General features: G+C 39.3%; 1 protein-coding gene across 6 annotated transcripts in view; it reads right to left on the bottom strand.

Annotated features, from left to right (window-relative positions):
- FRY (FRY microtubule binding protein) overlaps positions 1-18,570 on the bottom strand; it is a 247,097-nt gene that overhangs the window by 171,306 nt on the left and 57,221 nt on the right. For 4 of the 6 annotated variants that reach the window (XM_032982788.2, XM_032982791.2, XM_032982789.2 and 1 more), the window contains exon 1: positions 1,967-2,705. The exons of the other annotated variants lie outside the window; for them this stretch is intronic. In XM_032982788.2, coding sequence (XP_032838679.1) covers positions 1,967-2,036 — 70 coding nt within the window. In that variant the 5' untranslated portion in view covers positions 2,037-2,705. Of the gene's footprint in view, positions 1-1,966; positions 2,706-18,570 lie in introns of those variants that run through there. 6 annotated transcript variants of the gene reach the window in all.

Genomic DNA, 18,570 nt, shown 5'->3' with positions numbered 1-18,570 from the left:
AGGGAAGTGTTTTCCTCTGCTCCACCCATCACATAGCAGAGCTGAAGAAAGCCCTAGGTCTTTTGAACTCCCTACTGTCTTCTTATCAAATTGTTTGTTTTTCAGCTAGAAAGGATATGTACAGATTTATGAACATAGTCTTCCAGACTTGAAAGCCAAAAAAAAAAAAAAAAATTGGCAACAAGTTTAAGTGAACCTGGATTAATTTATTGTATTTCCTCTTACTTTTTATTCAAATGCAGTAGAAAATGTGCTTATCATCTAAAAGAGTGTCAGAAATACCAATTATTCATATACTATTTCCATTTCCCTAAAACAGAATTTCATTTACAGACTTCTAATCTGGTGGTTTGAAATACTTTAGATATACTTTGATGTAGACGAAAAAGAAAAAAAAAAAAGATTAAAATGTACTATTTAATTCCATAATGTAGTCATTTCTATATTCTTCAGTGCTAGTTTTACTTAGTCTCAAAGTTATAGTAGTCTATTACAAAAATAATTCCAGAACTGATTTGATTTCTGCACCATGAAGTGACTTGTTTTTCTTCTGTCACAAACTGTTATAAAGCTTGTTATAAAAGATGTGCTGTCACAATATACTTGTGTTCTCAGTATTTGATTAACATTAGTCCAAAAAGGTAACTAAATCATAAAATTCTCTTCCAGTCCTTGCCTTGTGGGATCACTGATTTGAATGAATATGCACTAAATGTTTCGGAAGGAGGACAGATAAGCAATGCTGTTTAGGTAATAGCATTATTCCCTGTTGGCTTCACACTTGTGGTGGAATAACAGATTCAAACAAGCACTACAGTGTTACTGAGGTTACAAATGACCTGGAAAAATACAGTTTCTATGGATATTATTTAATGAAGATAAGTCTTGCATGTCACACATCTAATATAGTATTATTTTTATTTCTCTCCAGGTGTTCAGGTACACACCTTGTATTAAGCAGATTTTGCAATTTTTTATACCAGAGAGTTTGAAAATACTAGCCTTTTATGCAAAACTTATTAAATTATAGATAGTTGGATGATCAGAACCTTACTGCATACGAAGCCAAGTTGGATTTTTCCAGAGACATTGTGCTCTATCTTTTAAAAGCAGTTAATTATGGACATTTAGCACTTTTAATACAAGCTTCTATAGAAAAATAATATACTGTTCATGTATTTTAAATTAAAAAGTAAATTTCTGTCAGAGTTATCCCATGGCCTTACCTAATCTCAATGCATTTGCAAGCCCTAAATTTTATTCAGAAATCTTCACTGCATAATATTGCTAAAAATCTGAAGAGTGCTTTAAACAGCAATGGAAATCAGGACCAGCAACACTGAAAAGACCAAGGAAGACTAAAATGCTATTTGTTTACATTCTGCAAAACCCAGCCTGGATTAGTTAAAACAGATGGATTCTTTCTGGATGAAAATATTGCATAAGATTCTGAAATTAAGCATAGAGGGAGGGAAGAGCTGCTATAATCAACTGATGTTTTGCTTTTCATTACATTAAAATAATGACTTTCAGACCTGAAGTATAATCATTATATTTTTGTCCTCAGTGCACAATTAATAAAAATCAACTTCTGAGTAATGCCACACCCTTGTGATTAAACAGAATTTTCAAAAATATTTAGATAAAGCCTGAACAAATCAAATAAACATGTAGGCAGGAAACGCTGTTTGGAATGCACTCCCTGCAATGTACTATTAGAGACAGCCAGAAAGCAGCCTAACTTCAGCATTCAATCAAGGAAAATCTAGTATAATCTCATTACAGCCTTTGCAGTTAATGAAACCTATTTAAATCTCTGACATTCTGATTTTAGAGCTGACAAAAGCAAGAATTATTTGGTTTATATAACACAAACATACAGAAATATAATATTTTATCCTTTAGTTTATCCTAGCTATTTACCAAGCAATTCATAATATGAAAAGATTACACTTCTGCTACTCACTATTGCTCCAGGATTTCAGTAAATATTTGATACTGATTTCAAAGAAGCCTGAATCCTGCTGGCTAGCCATGTCTGCTGCATACAAAGAGGCTTCTATAATTCTGAGCAGCTGAAGTGGCAGGTACTATGTATGTAGATGTGACTGTCACCAGTTAGTGATGTAAACGAGGGGTCAGAGGAGGAAATGAAGTCTCCGCAGATCCACTTCTTCCGTTCATGGTAGGTAAGCTCATTAAAAAAAAAAAAAAAAAAAGCTCAACAACAACAACAACAAAAGCACACCATGAGATTTTTGTCCTTTGCTCTTCCTCCAGGGCTCGTACTTAATTCTATCTGCAGAGTGTTTTATTCCCTCGCCCCTCAGTATGTATTTTCATTTATTCTATTCCACAACAGGGCAAATTTCTTCCGGTTGGTTAAGGCATATGCAGTACCACAGCACTTGTTCCATAAGCACAGTTAGAGTACCTTCCCAAAGGGTGTCTGAGCTGTGCTTTTAATAACGTGCAGTCTCCCTGTCTGAAGCTTTTTTTCCATCAGAAGCTGACAGCTGGAGCGTATGCGCCTCCTCTTGCGAACCGAGTATCAACTTGAAGCCCCACTGAAACCGTCTCTTCTGCAGCTGGAGGAATTTCACAAGTACTGTTTAGCTTTAGGAAAAAAAAAAAACCCACCCTCTAATGAATATCCTCTGCATGCTCTGGTCAGCTGCTCTCCTTCCGCCCGTTTCCAAGAAGAGCACGCTGAACTATACACAACTGCATCATGCTGCGGTAAAGCAGAGCTGCACCCATATATCTGATTGCAGTGACGCTGGGAAAAAAAAAATAAAAAAAAAAATAGGCTCTCTCCCTCAGCCCAGTTGCACAAGAGAAGCCGTTCCAGAGCACTAGAGCCACGGCACTCAGACTGGCTGCTTCTGCTTTTCTTTCACTGCTACAGAAAAATGTGTTGTCATTTTTTCCTTGACTTCCCCCCCCCTCCAAACAAAGATGAAAGACAGCAAGCTGAATTCATAATGGCAAATAAACCACAGAGCTCACTGCTTGGTATTCACCTCCGAAAGAGCCACAGAAAATTCTCAGTTTGATGTCATTTTAATCTTGAATAATGTTTTTAAAAAAGAAACTGAATTCACATAAGGCATTCACATAAGAAAATGAGGCAGAAGCTATTCAATGCTTGTTAACCTTGCTGTATTTTGTACAAAATACTTAACTGCCAGCCACATTTACCATATTCTTAACGTTTTATTGCAAATAATCACGGTACATCCCTATGCATATTTTAATGGTAATGAAGAAAAACAAGAATCAGCTCCCCAAATATTTTTTGTTTCATATATTCTTGGTATCGTCCCTCCAGCTATTATTTCCTGGGAATAACAGGACTTCTTTTCTCACTTAGTGGAATAAATTTCCTGCAGCATCTCATAATTACAGCGTCTGAGCCAAAATAGAGCTTGTCTGCTGCTGATTCTTCTAAAAACTTTGTCAGCAATTATATTTGCACGTTATTTTTAGTTTCAGTATGCAGAATATTTGGTGTTTGGTTTGGAAACTGAGGAACACAAGGGTCATTGAAGCCAAGCCCCCGTGGTTCTCACTGAAAATATGCTAAATGTCTTCTGTAAACATTCCTCTCCTAGAGATAAGGTTTCGTGTCCTCACTAAGGGAGAGATACTTGTTGTAGATACTCCCTTTATAAACCTTCTTCCAATTCTTAAATGAAGTTTACTTAAAACCAGCGTATACCCTTTCATGAACGTGGACTACCAGAAATGTTCAGAGCATCTGAGGTTTGATTCCACCAGCTATCAAAGAGATTTGATCAGCTTTTCCCCCATATACTGTTAAATATCATCCCACTGCTGTCACTCTGGGCCCTCAATTGCTTTTCTGAGCCCTCCCCATCCCCGTCCCCGTCCCCATCTCCCCCAGTGATCATGCCTCGTCATGGTACAATCCTGTTTTAACTGCCACACTCCAACTTTTTACAACTAAAGTGAAATTTAATCCCAAATATAGCAAGTCCCAAGACCTAGACCTGATGACTTCCCACCATCCCACGCAAGTATTTTTCAGCAGAGATAATGCCAGGTAGGTTTGGAAGTCCTTATTCACCTTTACAAATGCTGTATTAATTCCTATGTTCAAGGATTTAAGTAATAATTTCCTATGTGGTGCTACATCAAATGCTTTTCTGAAAATGACCAGTTCATTAATTTTATCACAGTTCTCTTGTTGAAAACAAAAATACAAGGTTGATTTGCAAATAGTTGTCTTTCTCAGATCTTTGTTGGACTTTATCCAATTTTCAATTAATTCCACAGCCTTAAGCATAATCTCCCACCAACTTTTGTTTCAAAGCCTTGAGAGTGGCTGAGGTCAAGCAGACTCTCTGTTGATATAGATCTTTTTTCCCCCCATAAATTATGTCATTTATATTTACAAGGCAGAATCTCTCTTCTGATAGATTCAACAAAAATGTTATTACCCAAGATGCAAATTCATATGCCTGCTCTTCCATTATTACGAATGGGAAGTCATCTGTTTTTGTAATAGGAATTTGAAGATATTTGAGATTTTTTTCCACCTCATGATTGATTTTTTTGATTTGTTTGTGTTATTCCTATTTCTGTTCCTCTACAAGGCCCCATCCCCATGGAAAATAAAGGCAAGGCATTCACTTAGGGGTCATGTTTTATTCTTACTCTGTCTGTCATTCTCACTGGATACTGGGCACTTTAAAATTGATGTTCTTGATTCAAACTCGTAAAGGACCAAGGGCACTTAACTATTTGCTTTTAATTCTTTCCCATATTCCTACACAGCTGAACTCTTGTTAGTGCTCACTTTAAACCGACAGCCTCCAAACCACAACTGTCTTCGCTAACAACGCAATGTGAACTCTTCCAATAACTCTGCTGTCCTTTTCCTTAAGAATGGTGGAGCATTCAATGAAATGACTGGGAGATCAGTTTAAAACAAACAAAAAATAGAGTTTCTTTCTTCAGGAAGTCGTGAGCTTCTGGAAAGTGTTGCTACTGGAGATCATGGAGGTAGACAGCATCGGCAGCTTCAAAATGATGATAATAAACACAAACGTAGGTCTGTAAGGGACGACAGAAGGACCAGGCAGGAGAGCACTCCCCTCTAACATCCCCGACACAGCAGTGCATGCGTACGAGAGGGATGGGCTGCAGAGAGCGGCTCTGTCCGTGTGCACTCTACCCAAAAGTGTCTTCTGCTGCTGTTGGGAGGAGACCGGGCAAGATGGGTGACTGGTGGGATCCGATGGGATACCCCTGAGGGCCTCACATTTCTCTCCCAGCCAGAATGAAAAGTTCAAGGTTTTGTTGGTTAGTTGGTTTCGGTGCTTTCAAGTTAAAGGAATTTCAGACATCCCCCTGTAGGTGAATACCTGATTTCTTCACTGTCACTAACCAGTTTCTTTTATTTCTTATAGTTTGTCTTTTCAAAACTCCAGGCCTATCCTTGCCTATCCCGGATCACTTTGTATAAACACAATCCAATAACATTCCTGTCACTTGTCCTTCTTGGTCCTCACCAGTTATCAAGTCTAACCAGCACTGCCTCTCCTTGGCTTGGTGGCCATTTGGCTAAGAAATAAATGGGCTATCACATCCAAGGATATCTGGATTTGACTACTGTAAGTAGAGTTTGTGTCTGGGATGTTAAAGTGTCAGCCAATGCCTACTTGCACTTCACTGTGGACTAACATTAAAAAGGCTATAGCTACATTCAGCCACTCTCTAGGAGTGGCAGATCCCCTAGCACCTTTTTTACTGACTTTCTTCGAAGTGATCTGGAGGCAAAGTAATTCCATTTCATCTACAGTAGCCCTTTTTTAACATTGCACCACAACATGAAAATACAGTACAGAACCTCACTGCTTTCACCTTTTAGTAGTCTTTCTGAAGAACAACACATTTACCTGTTGTGCACTCCCACTGACAATATGCTGTTGCACTAAAGTATTGAACAACTTAAGAGATGTCTTAAGACAAAGCATATTAAAGAAAAAATGCCACCACTCTTAGATTGTATATTTTTGACATTGTATGAAAGAATTCATACAGAATACAACTTTTACATTATGCTTCCTGATCTCACAAATGTATTAAGACTAACGAACTTCCTTCAGTCCACAGAACGGTCTAATCAGCTATGAGAGGAAAAATGGCCCCACTACTTAATACAGATGTTTGCAGCACAGTATTCAATACTATTAAAATTTACTTCAGGGTTGATACTCCTCCATTATCAGTTCTGCTTTAGAAAGTACCACGCAGAACATAAATGCCTCTGAATTTAACTTCTGCTCTATCAGCTTCTTTGAATTTAAAAGCATAACCAAAACTTATTAAATTTTATAACTGAATAATCATGAAATATTTAAAAGACCTTTTAAATGCTAAACTTCATTTAAATATTTGCCAGTCTATATTTGCTCAAATATGATATCCTCCAGATAATACCACAGTTTTGCTCATGTTTTGGAAAGACTCCTAAACAGGTATAACACACTGAAATGGCAGAAACAGCAGCATTCTAATCTGATCTTACTTTAGGGAAGTGTTGAAGTTATACAGCTTCCAGTTTAATTCTTGCTGACTTTATGACATTCAGAACTTAATTACATATTCCAGGTAGTGAAAGGTAGACAGGCACAAGCATACAAAATCTGTCAGAGTAGGTAAGCTTTCTGATGATGGAGATTACAGTCTTACATATTTACAAATACAGTTGGCTTCTTTTTGTGATATTACTACATGGGAACTTATGATAAATTAATGACAATGTGACATTTTTTTTCACCATGAGAAACCATAGATCTATAATGTAAGGCTTTTCGTAGATCTACCATGATGAAGCACCTGCTGATTACCACGGTGATAGAAGCACTGTTTCAATTATAAACATTTGTATGTAACTCAAACTGCTCATGACATGCAGTGCACCTTCTGTTCTCTCATCTGCTTTCTGAGATCAGAGGTAGCAGGTAGCCAGGAGCCAGGGGTGCCTGGCTTATACCCTGCTCTGGCTGAATAAAGTCTGTGGAGTTTCCACACCCCGACTCTGGAAAAAACAGGTTGGGAGAAGCTGTTCATCAGCATGGCCGGGAGTCTTCTCACGAGCAGAACACTGCACGAACAGCTATTTTCGTTGTAAAACGTCTGAAAAAGAGACTTCCAAAACTTTCACTCAGTCAAAGAATAACAAAACTACATACTGCTGGAGGTATTCACAATATCTATCTTGAGGCATCCAGCGTAGATGCCTACGCTGGGAGGTGAGTGCCTTCAGAATGACTCAGGAGTTCCCAAGAGTTCCAGTACAGAACAGCCTATTTCTCTTCACTGTCTACGTGATAGCTGGGGTAACTACTTTTGTATATTGGGTACAAAATTATTTAGATTCTCAATAATCAGTAGCATAGATACCCATTTTGCTTACATTTCTAGTCACTACTATTTATAACAGTCTTACAGGCAGTTTAGCTCTCTACGTTCTGAGCAATGCTTGCAGGAATCCTTAAAAAAGCACATGGATGTATGAATATAGCACAGTCCTTGCACAATATTTCAGGGCTCATTTTAGCTTGGTATGAAAGGACCTATTTGGATTTTGCAACCTGAATTCTTCAGAATCTGAGGCTAAATGCAAAGAGTAGCTGATGGCCTCTAAGGGATGAGAACAGTAACAAAGCAAGTATAAAATTTTGTACCCATAATTTGTTTTCTAATGATGACACGCTGTCTTCTAGTTGCAGAAACCAGTTGGTAGGACAGTGTGTTCTGTGTTTGTTGCTAACAGAAGGAGTCTTTTGACTTATGGAGCAGGTGATTATATTTTTGACCTCTAAGGCCTTTTATCCAAACTTCATCAGTAAACCACAGTGATTGTATTTATGAGTGCACAAATGTCTGCTAACAGTACAAAGCCTCTCCTTGGTCTACAGTGATACCTCTTTATAACCCAGTCTCTCCTGAAGTGTCATCCTGCGAGATCGGAGAACCTCAGCCCTAATGTAGCAAAAGAATTCAGCCAAACACAACTTTTTATTTGCCCAGCTTGTGCCTAATACCTTGCTTCTAGCTTTGTTAGGTGGCAATCATTCTGCCCCTGCCCAGCTCTCTGTAGCTTCCCAGTGGTGATGTGGACACAGATCCCAAAGCCAAAAGTAGCTTTACTAATCTGCTGGACCTTTTAATATGGTTTTTGATTTTCCTTGGCTTCACCAAGTCATGTAGCTTTTCCTCATAATTTGGGTCAAATGCTATGCTCTTTTAGCCAGATAGTGCTGTATGCTGAATTACACCCATGTCTCTGATTTTCACAGAATCAGCTTGGATTTACACTGATACAGTTTGTGTAAAAGTTTGGCTGTCTGGAGTTTTCCCCCCAAGAACTAAGTAAGGGCTGCTTATTAGGATCTCTGTGCTTTTGATACGATCTAGTCCTTTTGGGCAAAATAAAGCAACCCTACATAGAATGATTCCCAGATCAATTTGATTCCAGTGCAGCACACACCTAACAGAAGAAAACAAAAGGATCTATTATATTATCACATCCTGGGATATATTGCATTGCATTCATGATTTCACATTCCCTTCTTTAATAAAACTACTTGGAACCTTTTCATGATCTCCTCTTGAAAGACTGTGCTAGCTTTCAAATAGATACTGGTCATAGTCAGATGGTATTCAGGTGCATAAATATAGGTGTTTAGTGTGCTTATAGATACCCTAAGGTATGTGAGCTATACACAGAGACTGGCAGATATGATGCAAGACCTCCATTAGATCCACAGCCTTCCGAAGCATTTGGAGGCTTTCTCCTAGACACCTATGTTTAGGTATCCTATTAGTTCCCTTTGGTTTCAGGAGAAAAAAAAGGAACAATGAAAAAAAAAAAAGTATTATTTGTAAAGCAACAAGCCCATGTGTAAACCAGCAATAAGAAGGAATCAGATTTTTAGATCTAAGCAGAAAAAAACACAGTATATGTAGTGAGCTTATGTTCTTCAACTTGGCCTTTGTTGAGTTTGCATTTCTTTCCTTATATTGAAATATTTACAAGGGTTTTTTGCTTTTCTTATTACAGCTTGCATAACACAAAACAATTCAAGACAAACATTAACAAAGCAGCTTACACACATGCTATACTAATGTCCTCTGTTAAAATGAAAATCAAGATTGTTATCTAAATCAACTCAACTCACTGTACCCATAACATCCCATGATTTAACAACGTAAAATAAACATCATGCTAGGGTCCAAATTAAAAGTACAGCAACAGAAAGCATTTCACAAAGTAAGATTTCATTAAGAAAACCTAATTTAATGTGATAAGCTCTAAATAAAGCAACATAAATCCTTCTTAGTTTATGTCTCACTAGTTTTGCTGCACCATTTTGTTTTGCCTTGTGTTTGTAACTGACTGTTAAGATATTGCCACCTAGTGATGAAAAGCAAAACAAGCAGAAGCCATAGAACAGTAAATAATGTATAGGGAATACATGTTTACACTGTAAACTGTGTCAGAATGGAATATAGAAGCATAGAAATGAAGCACATGTCTATTTCTGGAGAAAGAATATCAGGCAATTTGGGTACAATTATATAAAATATGTTAATAGAAGCCTATTAAATATAATTTAATAGAATAAAATTATTTTAATAGATACATGATACATCCCATCCTCAGCTTGTTCAGTGAATTCATAAGAGTAATTAAATAGGTTGTAGTGGGTTTGTGACTTATCTGTAAATAACAAATGATTACCTACTAGGCATTTTGCAGAGGATGATTTAGTTAATGTTGGAATTATGCCTTCAGGATTCAAAGCATTATTAGCCTTCCCTTGACTTTGCTTTGGAGCTGTCAAACTGACATGTCCTCTTAGGAGTCTGTCGCTCACCCCTGAGTTTCTCCATAGCTCAACATTCTCTGGAAGCATCAGCCAGCCAGCAACAAGTTCATTTGCCCAGACCTACCATACATGTGCTAAGAATATACCACCCTATCAGCTAATTTGAAATCTGCACTGCTGCCACTGAGGCAGGGACTCAGGCAACACTGATGGAAGAAATACTGCTGCACAAGTCAAAATGCAGCCTGCGTCCTGCAAACACAGCCTACAGGCATCAGCAGGCATGAAGAACAACTCGAGTAGTAGTGGTTTCTTCCTGCTCTTCACCTTAGTTTCCAGGCACTGTCCCTAAACGAGCTGTCTTCCATTACTGGAATCCTATAAACTTATTTCCTTCTCAGTTTTGTTACAAATCCTTACCTATATTTTAGAGACAAGATTACATAGCATATTCTCCAAATGTCCCAACATGATGTCCCAGCATCCTCATAGCAGGAAATTTCCAAATGGCCACTGTTGGTGCCTCTCATTCTGGGTGCTTGGTTCAGAAATGAGATTTAGTAACTGAGCCCCACCCGCCCACTCGAAGTGTAATTTGTATTAGGTAACTTATGCATAAGAGATTGGTACCAGGTCACACAGAGCCTAGGACAGAGGGAACACAGGGGTTGTGGCTGTCCCTCTTTTCCTGAAGTTATGAAATTTCCTTACACAGTGTGCAGACTGAACCCCAAAACACTCAAAAATTTAGGGCTGTAATTCAGTTGTAATCAGGACCTCTTTCACTTCCCTTCTGCTATGTAGTTGTATCTCTTCTACTTTCCTCACAGGAAGCTCTGCGGGAGGGCAGAGAAGTGGGAGCCAGGAAGGGGAAGGGTTGGAGCATGCCCATCACTACATATTCATTGAATCATAGAATGGTTTGAGTTGGAAGGGACCTTTAAAGATCATCTAGTCCAACCCCCTGGCCACGGGCAGGGTCACCTTTCAGTAGATCGGGTTGCTCAAAGCAACCTGCTTGTTTCTACAGGGTCTCTAGGGATGGCTAACAATTACTGCATGTTACTATAGCTCAGATCATAAGACTTCTCAGCTTTTCTCCTCATCATTCTTGTGCTCGCTATTAGCAGGTGAGCTAATAAGGTTCAGGCACAGATTTCCCACTCTTCTCCCAGGGCCATGGAGCCAGGGCAACTCCCTCCTCTCCCCTCCCTCCCCAGGCATGCAGGAGGCAGCCAGCTGGGAACCTGCCTTGGAAAAGGAAAAGCTCCCGACTCCTCAGAGAGATGCCCGAGATGTGACGGGAAGCAGGGGGAGGCAGACAAGAAGGGGGCCTGCCAAAACCAAGGCATCCCCGACCCAAACACAAGCCACATCACACTTGTAGCATGATGTGTTCAAAATACTAATTTTCCAGAGGATACCTCCCTGTAACATGCTGCACGTGTATGATGTTTTTGCTGATTATCTAATTAGGAGAAATTTTCAGAGCAGTAGCTCCAGTTTGCTCGCAAATATTAGTCCACCCCTCAGACAGTTATTAGCTCAAAATAGTGATTTTTAACACAAATGTTTTCCTAAATCTCCAATACATTTACAGATGTATTTTCATTCTCCTAATTCTGCCACAGCAGTTCTTAAAGCTTTCCCTGACTTTAAATAAGATGCTCTTGTGATAAGCTACTTGCTTACTTGTTCTTTTTTTAAACTTTCCTTTCCATTCTCTAGTTTTGTCTTTAATTATTAACACTTCTTCCTTTCTGGCTGACCTATTTGGATACTCACACCTCTATGTTTTCATTACTCTGCAGAAAAGTATCCTTCTGCTTGTGTCCTTTTGCCCCACTAGCAACGTGAACCTTAGAAAAGAAGTTGATTTTTTACCTCTCTCATAAAATGAGAATAAACGTGTTGGAAGGGTTTCAACCAACCTCCATCTACTACTACAGATCAAGATGAGATGGACATGGGATCAGACTGTACTACATTTGCTGCCTCTTATACCTTCCTATCAGGTATCGTGCTCTGCCTGCTATCAGAGAGAGGCCATCAGACCAGCCAGGCATCAGGTCTGAGCTGGCACGTGTACCTGTGTAACGCAAACACCTCCACAGTTCCCTCAGATGGGTCTTATGCCTACAGCGTTCGCTCTGAACTAGTAAAAAAACCACAACCTCTTGCAACACCTACATAAGAATTACCTGGCTGAAACAGGGAAAGTGAGTGCCGTCAGGATTAGCTGACCTTAGATAATGAACAACGCTTTTTACCACTCTTTCAAAAGATGAAGAAGTATCAACTGCATGTACCACTGCGTCAACTTTCCCCTCTTCCCTGACACGTACTGCCACATACCATCTCAAACAAGACTGTACATCCTTCAGAGGAGGACTCAAGCCCTTGCTGTGAGTTAAGCGCTTGGCATAGCTGGAGCCCCATCTCATTACAGGATAAGGAGCTTTTTTCTCGTTTCACTCAGAAGTGCTAACAGAAAGATCCAAAGTTCCCATTCAGGCAGCTCAGACTAGTGCTACCTCCAGTTAGACCAGGGACCTAATGACTCAGCTGGGTAATATCTACAACTTTTAAAGCTTTTTTTTTGTTTCAAGGTGGGAAGAAGTAATGCTTGAAAAATCAGGATTACCTAAGAAGTCATGCCAAGTGGTAGAGCAAGAAAAATATTTTTCTTTTCCTGGCTGTAGTTTATAAATGGAGCATGCACATGAACATACACCTCCTAGCTCTCTTGATACCTTTAATAGCTAGGCTGCCAATCACCATGCTCTTCATCCTTTTGCAAATATTTCTGTGTATCCAAAGTAAACATAAATAACTATCAGCAAAAATCTTCATGACTCAAACCACTGCCTGTTCTACAGCAACTTTATATAGATGACTGCAGTAAAGTACTGTCAGATCAGGCCATAAGATTTTACAGTGACATTTCTGTTTCTCATGGTTGTTTTTACCTCTCATTCTTCCTGATTACACGCAGACAACCCTTCGGTTACAGTGTCTTTTATGTAGTTTTGAAATTCCTTTCCATATAACCCTCCTAGGCAAGTGCTGGTGAGACACAGCATAGGGGGTTTACTGTGTAATACCCTTACTTGCACAACGGCATGATTAGATGCTGGCTAGATAGGAAGTAACACTTTGGTTAAAAAAAAAAAAAAAGTATTTCACTGGCCTTACATAAGAACACTTGTCCTGGCTTGCAAAATCTTTTCTGTGTTTTTTTAAAGTATAGGGAAGCAATTTTTTTTTTTTTTAATTAGAATATTATCTATAAGGATTTATTGCTTCACCTTTTGAAGTAACCTGTGGCAGGAGATCTCCATTTCAGAGACAGAGTTTGTCTTTGCTGTTACTCCCACCCCCCCCCCTCCACCCTCAGTACTTTTTAGCTGATGTGGTGAAGGGACCTCGCTGTGGTGAAGGTTTTGCAACAGCAACTTTTCCATCTGGGCACATACAATAGATTTAATAGACTTCCAGCATCCTCTGACTTGCTGCTTCTCTACAGAAGCACCAGTGTCCTCACAGAGGCCAAATTAAATATATGTGCAGTCTTTGTAATTGGGTCTTTTATAACCTTCAGATTCCATCCTTTCCTGCTAACCTAAAAAACATCTTGGTTTTCTGAGAGCTATGAGGTCTAACATAGCTCCCTGCTTATGTTGGAAAAAAGCAAATGACCTTCTTCCTGTTTAAGAGGGTAATGTTACTCAAGGTTTCTCTCATGCTACATTTGAATGGAAATTGCAATTAAGTGAAAAAATGTACAAAACAAAACTTACAATCTGCTTTTTATTAACTAAAAGAAAAAACACTATTTTGGGTTTAATACCCAAGGAAGAAAACACGAAAAGGTAAGTCACATTTAAAATTGAATGATTTCCTAGTAAACACAGTAGCAATTATAGTTACTTTAACTACACTTAAAATGATTAATGATTTTGAGCTACCACAGGCTAGATTTTCAAAGGTGTTTAGCTCCTGAAATACCTAACAGTTACTTTGTAGATTTAAGTGCCTAATCTTCTTAAGTATCAAACTCCTAGTAGTTGTTTGTTCACTGCATCATTAAAGGCTCTGAAAATCTGAAGTCAATTTTTTGAAAGTTACTAAAATGAATAGATGTCATTCTCTCCCATGTTTTTTCTTTAACCAGATCAGATGAGAAAAATAGGTTCTTTCTTCTTCATCTCTGGATTGGCTTCTCAGCCATGAAATGAAATGTAAAATAAAGGACATATAACCGAAAACAATCCACTGACACAGAATACTTTTATTCAAGTACTTGAATATGATGCTTAGATCTGGAGAAAACCCAGGTAACTTCTATAACAACCTGTTTGAAAAGGGAATGGTGATTACAGAAAAGAACAGCTGGGATTCACCTGCTTTGAAATCTTGCAGTGGAGCTGCAAGCGGTTTTGGGCTGTGCTTCCGTGTGTGGAACTTGAGCTCCCGCTCAGCCGGGGACTGGTGCTCAGTGACACCGTATCCTCCCGACTCACACAGGGCACTAACGCACAAACCCTGCCTGAACTCTTCCACAGATCAAGGGGGGTCATCACTAGCTACTGACTAATTCAGTGAACTAAAAACATACCATCGGCACAGACAGAATCCTTTATAAAATGGAAACTTCTCCAAGAATATAAGGATACTTCTTCCTCTTCTGGTAATACGACAGATTTGACGCAGGATGTGTTTTTATGTTTGACTTAAGATAATTTAAATTGTGCTACTCTTGGAAAAGCTGTGAAGTTCTTCCATCCTCTCTCTTTCCCCCCATAATTTCAATCATGTCTCCTCACAGCAGCACTAGTTAGGAGCACAAATTTGATTTGGGTGTTGTGTGTGTGTTTTTGAGGATATGGCTGGAGCTACGCTGGTGCCTTCAGTTGATGAGTGAGGTTATGAGTCTCCCCGCAGAAGCACATGATCACTATGGGCAACACAAGGGAGGCTGCACGGGTGTTCAGGGGGGGAAAAGAAGCAAAAGAAAATAAGGTTTCAAAATTAAAAAAGTTTTAAAAATCAAATATATTCTTTTCATAGGTATCACATGGTTAAATAGCTTTCTCAACTGCTCATATGCATTTACAAATACAACAGGCACTGAATTTTATACTAAAAACATTATTCCAAGCCACTTTTCCCTGGCTGAACTGTTAGTAAGCTTTGGCTGTTGCAGGAACAGATGCATTCTAGGTCTAGTTGCAAGAGGCACGGCCAGACAATGAGCTTGAAGATTTTAAATGCCAGAATGGACAGTGATAATCAGTCTGATCTCCTTCACAAGTCAGGTCAAAGAATATCTTTATTTCTGGTTCATGTACAGTAATACTGAGTAGCCAGACAAAACATAAAAACCTTCTGGCAGAGCTAATACAGGTAATGCTAGATCCAGGTTAAACTATCTGCAAATGCTTAAACAGGTACTTATGAAGTCAGCCCTAGTCTATGAGACACAAACATAGCATTTCACATATACTTACATACCTGACACTATTAATTCTCAATAATATACAATTAGACCAAAATAATTAATCTAAGATATCCATCTATGTGGATAACAAGCTGTGCGTTATTATTAAAAAGCCACTACTGCAACTCCTATGTGTTTCTGTGAAGTTTCATCAGCAGACTACAATCTTAAGCTGACAGAGAGCCCTAGGTTTCCTACTCCATATATGACACACCAGACTGAAATGGCATATATGAAAACCAGACTGAAAATGGCATAAAGAGGAAAAGAAATAAATTTTATTCACAAAATGCATAGAACATCTTAAAACAAAATCCACTCATTACAATTACGGGGTACAGGAATATAAATGCATATTTACGGGGTTTTGGTGCAGCTTTCTTCCCTGGGATAAACACTGGTGGCAGAACAGCCCACACAGACTTGCTCTGCCAGCAGGCAGAACCCAGCTAATTTGAAAGAATGAAAGCAATGAATAATTCACCCCTCCACTCTTTTCATGTACATCTGTACATGGTCCCTTGCTTGACTAGAAGGGAGGAATGAACGGTAGACTACAGAGGTGGGACTGTAGATTTTTACAGCATAACCCCCCGTTCCTGCTACTCAGCTTGGATATCTTTTAGTCAAGATAAATAAGAGCTGATTCAGCCCATTTTAATACTGACATCCACAATAGCTCACATGGATTAAACTCTAATAATACCCGTTTCCCTCAAATGACCATAAAGGGAGATTCAGGCAACTAGCTTATTCAGCAAATGTCTGAGTTTGGAAAGATGACACCCTGGTTGTCCAGATCATAAACCATTCCCAGGTAAAACCCCCAAAAGAGTCATGCTGGCTTCCTCTACAGGCTGTTCCTCTTCTGGGACTAGCAAGCCCCTTAAGATGCAAAGCCACTAGGAGAGCACAAAGCCATCTCTTACTATTTTCAGCTCGAAGCACAATATATTTCTATTTAGAAATATAGACTATTTATTTCCCTAAAAACTGTTTTAAATACTAAATTTGGTCACCTATATGTAAAATCAGGATCAGAGTGAAAATTTGAAACCACCTAATAAAAAAGATGATAAATCTGTTGAAGGAACTGCACCTGTTCCTTCTAGACCTCTACTGTGAGAGTGGAGCAATGCTACTTACTGCACATGGAAGCTCCTTCTGCTATTTCTCCCACAACTATCAGGAGTGGAGGAAAGCAAAGGAGATGAGAAAATAAATGTGTCTGCAACTCCTACAATAACAGGCATTGCCTATAGACAATACACAATGAAGTTTAATGTAGGTCTATAGGACTGCTTGACAGTTTTACTGTTCATCTTTCACAAAAAGCAAAAAAAAAGTAGATGATGTTTTCTGGTAATATTTAGTAGGGAAGACTGGAAATAAAATGAAGAATCAGGAAATGCCCAATTACAATAATCTTGGAAAGCAGAATAAGAGAATTGGTGTGATTTTCAGTAATACAGAGTGGTTTATGAATCAAAGTATTTGTAGAAGTATTAGGGGAAATATTGAATGAAACTGTGGTAAAATCACATCAACTTGAATTTTCCTTTTGCTGAGCTTCACGAGACTCCTGTTAAACAGTACTGGCCCCAGTACTGACCCCTGGACTACGCTGTTAGTGACTGACCTCCAGTGAGGCTTCATGCCGCTAATCACAACCTGGTCAGCCTGGCAGCTCGGTGTTCAACCCTCCTCGCTGTCCATTCATCTAGCTTGTATCTCATCATTTGTCTGTGAGGGTGTTGCAGAAGATACTGTCCAAAGCCTTTCTAAAGTTGAGATAAACAGCATCCTTTGCTCTCCCATCACCCACCAAGCCAGTTCTCTTGGTTTAGAAGGCTATTGAGGTGGTAATGCATGATCTCCCCTTCACGCAAACATGCTGACTGCTCCCAGTCACCTACTTCTCAGGAACCTCCTCCCGTTGCCATGAGTTTTCAAAGACAACCAGGACTGGCCTGACAGTGACATCAGCCAGCTTCCTCAGTACTTGCGGCTGCATCCTACCAGGTCCCGTGGATTCAGTCCAGTTTGTTTAAAATGTTCCCTAACCTGTTATCCCTGTACCAAGGGTAAGTGTGCCTTAGTTCAGGCCTTCCTACCGGTCTTTGGGACCTGGGATTCCTGAGGCAAAGGAGTTGACTACCTCAGCCTTTTCCATCTTCATCACCATCATCATCCGTGCTACTGTGTGAAGTTTACACCGTCATTGAGACCTCTTTCAGGATGGGCTTTCAAGTTGTAGGAATCAAAATGTAACAACAGATTATGTAGAAGTATACTTAACCCTGAAACCAGATAAAGGACAAACTGTAACATTACTCTTAACTGAGAGACCCATAACATTTAGTATGACAAATCTAAACTTAAAATACATTACTAGCTTCCAAAGAGAGAATTGCTGATTCTTCTAGGTCCTGAACAGATTCAGAACTGGACTTGTACATGTGCTTTGTTTATCCTCAATCCGCTCAGCAGAAAATTAAATACATTTCAGACCCTGAAATTCCATGTTGTGAGCTTAATTTAGTTTCTGGTATTCTGCTTTTCTTCTGCTGCTTCTTTTGCCCTGGCATCTTTGTGTGATAGTAAACCCTCTGCTGCAGATTGGACTTTTACTTCGGAGTAGAGCCTAGTGCATCTAGCGCCGAGTGCTTGAATGATTCTCCACACAGGAGTCAACTGTCCACAATAAATCTAAACAAGTCCTCTCAGAAATACTTTAAGATGACTCACTGAACAAACTGGTACTGAGTTTTAATGACTTATAATCATTAAAGTGATGTTTTGCTGGACATACTGGTGATTCAACTACATTAGGCCACGAATGTCCTGCCTGTATTGATACACGGGGCAGTTCCCTGGCCACAAGGCCAGACTGCACGGAACAGCCTACAAGCATACAGTAAAACATTATCTAAATGCTGGTGGCAACATCTCTTGATTCCTCAGCTCTTGACAACTTCTGAACTGTGCCTGAGAACTGTTAGGGGAGACTGCAGGTTGGTCCAGGCAGAAGGGGGAAGAAGCGGAGTTAGAGAGGGATTTCTCTGACTTGCATATGAGGAACAGGAGAGAAGAGACAGGCTGGCAACAGATTGGCTAGTTTAAAGATCCTAAACAAAGTAGGAAACACAGGACAACTGAGGTTACAGTAAGAAAGATGACACCCGTTGACTGCCCATTTCCTTA

Source organism: Tyto alba, unplaced genomic scaffold (genome assembly GCF_018691265.1).
Source record: "Tyto alba isolate M040663 unplaced genomic scaffold, T.alba_DEE_v4.0 Super-Scaffold_2, whole genome shotgun sequence".
Taxonomy (NCBI): domain Eukaryota; kingdom Metazoa; phylum Chordata; class Aves; order Strigiformes; family Tytonidae; genus Tyto; species Tyto alba.
This window is presented reverse-complemented; position numbering and strand designations above follow the sequence as displayed.